General features: G+C 56.1%; 1 protein-coding gene across 1 annotated transcript in view; it reads right to left on the bottom strand.

Moving 5' to 3' along the window:
• EMH_0042540 (uncharacterized protein) overlaps positions 1-640 on the bottom strand; it is a gene marked incomplete at both ends in the record, with an annotated part of 2,762 nt that overhangs the window by 1,812 nt on the left and 310 nt on the right. Inside the window, one exon of the mRNA XM_013495755.1 lies at positions 74-576. Coding sequence (XP_013351209.1) covers positions 74-576 — 503 coding nt within the window. The remainder of the gene's footprint in view (positions 1-73; positions 577-640) is intronic.

The raw sequence follows: 640 nt of genomic DNA, 5'->3' as shown, positions 1-640 counted from the left end.
ACCCTAAACCCTCGAAAACCCTAAACCCTCGAAAACCCTAAACCCTCGAAAACCCTAAACCCTAAACCCTCACTGGAATTTTCTGGCTCTGACTTTCCAGTGTGGTTTAGCTTCAGCCCTGGGGGGTAAATCGAGGTTTTGTTTTGTTATATTTGCTGCATCAGACGGAGAAAGAGCTCCGAAATCTTGTTCTGCTGCTGCTGCTGCTGCTGCTGCTGCTGCTGCTGCTGCTGCTGCTGCTGCTGCTGCTGCTCCTGCTTCACCAACTATTTCCTCTGCTGCTCCTCCTGCTGCTGCTGCTGCTGCTGATCCTGGTGCTGCTGCTCCTCCTGCTCCTGCTGCACCTCCTCCTGCTGCTGCTGCTGCTGCTGCTGCTGCTGCTGCTGCTTCTGCGTCGCTGCGGGCCTGCAACCCCTCTAGCTGCTTCCTAAACTTACGCTCAAATGCTGCTGCTCCATACTCGAATTCTGCTGCTGCTGCTGCTGCTGCTGCTGCTGCTGCTGCTGCTTCAGGTGCTTCTGCTGCTTCTTCTGCTGCTGCTGCTGCTGCTGCTTCCTCGGCGTCAAGAACTACGTCCTGCTGCTGAGAATGTCCTGCTGCTGCTGCTGCTGTTGCTGCTGCTGCTGCTGCTGCTGCTAGA

This window comes from Eimeria mitis, genomic scaffold, assembly GCF_000499745.2.
Source record: "Eimeria mitis Houghton genomic scaffold, Emh_scaff1730, whole genome shotgun sequence".
NCBI lineage: Eukaryota > Apicomplexa > Conoidasida > Eucoccidiorida > Eimeriidae > Eimeria > Eimeria mitis.
The sequence above is the reverse complement of the archived record's forward strand: the minus strand, read 5'-3'. Positions and strand labels throughout refer to the sequence as shown.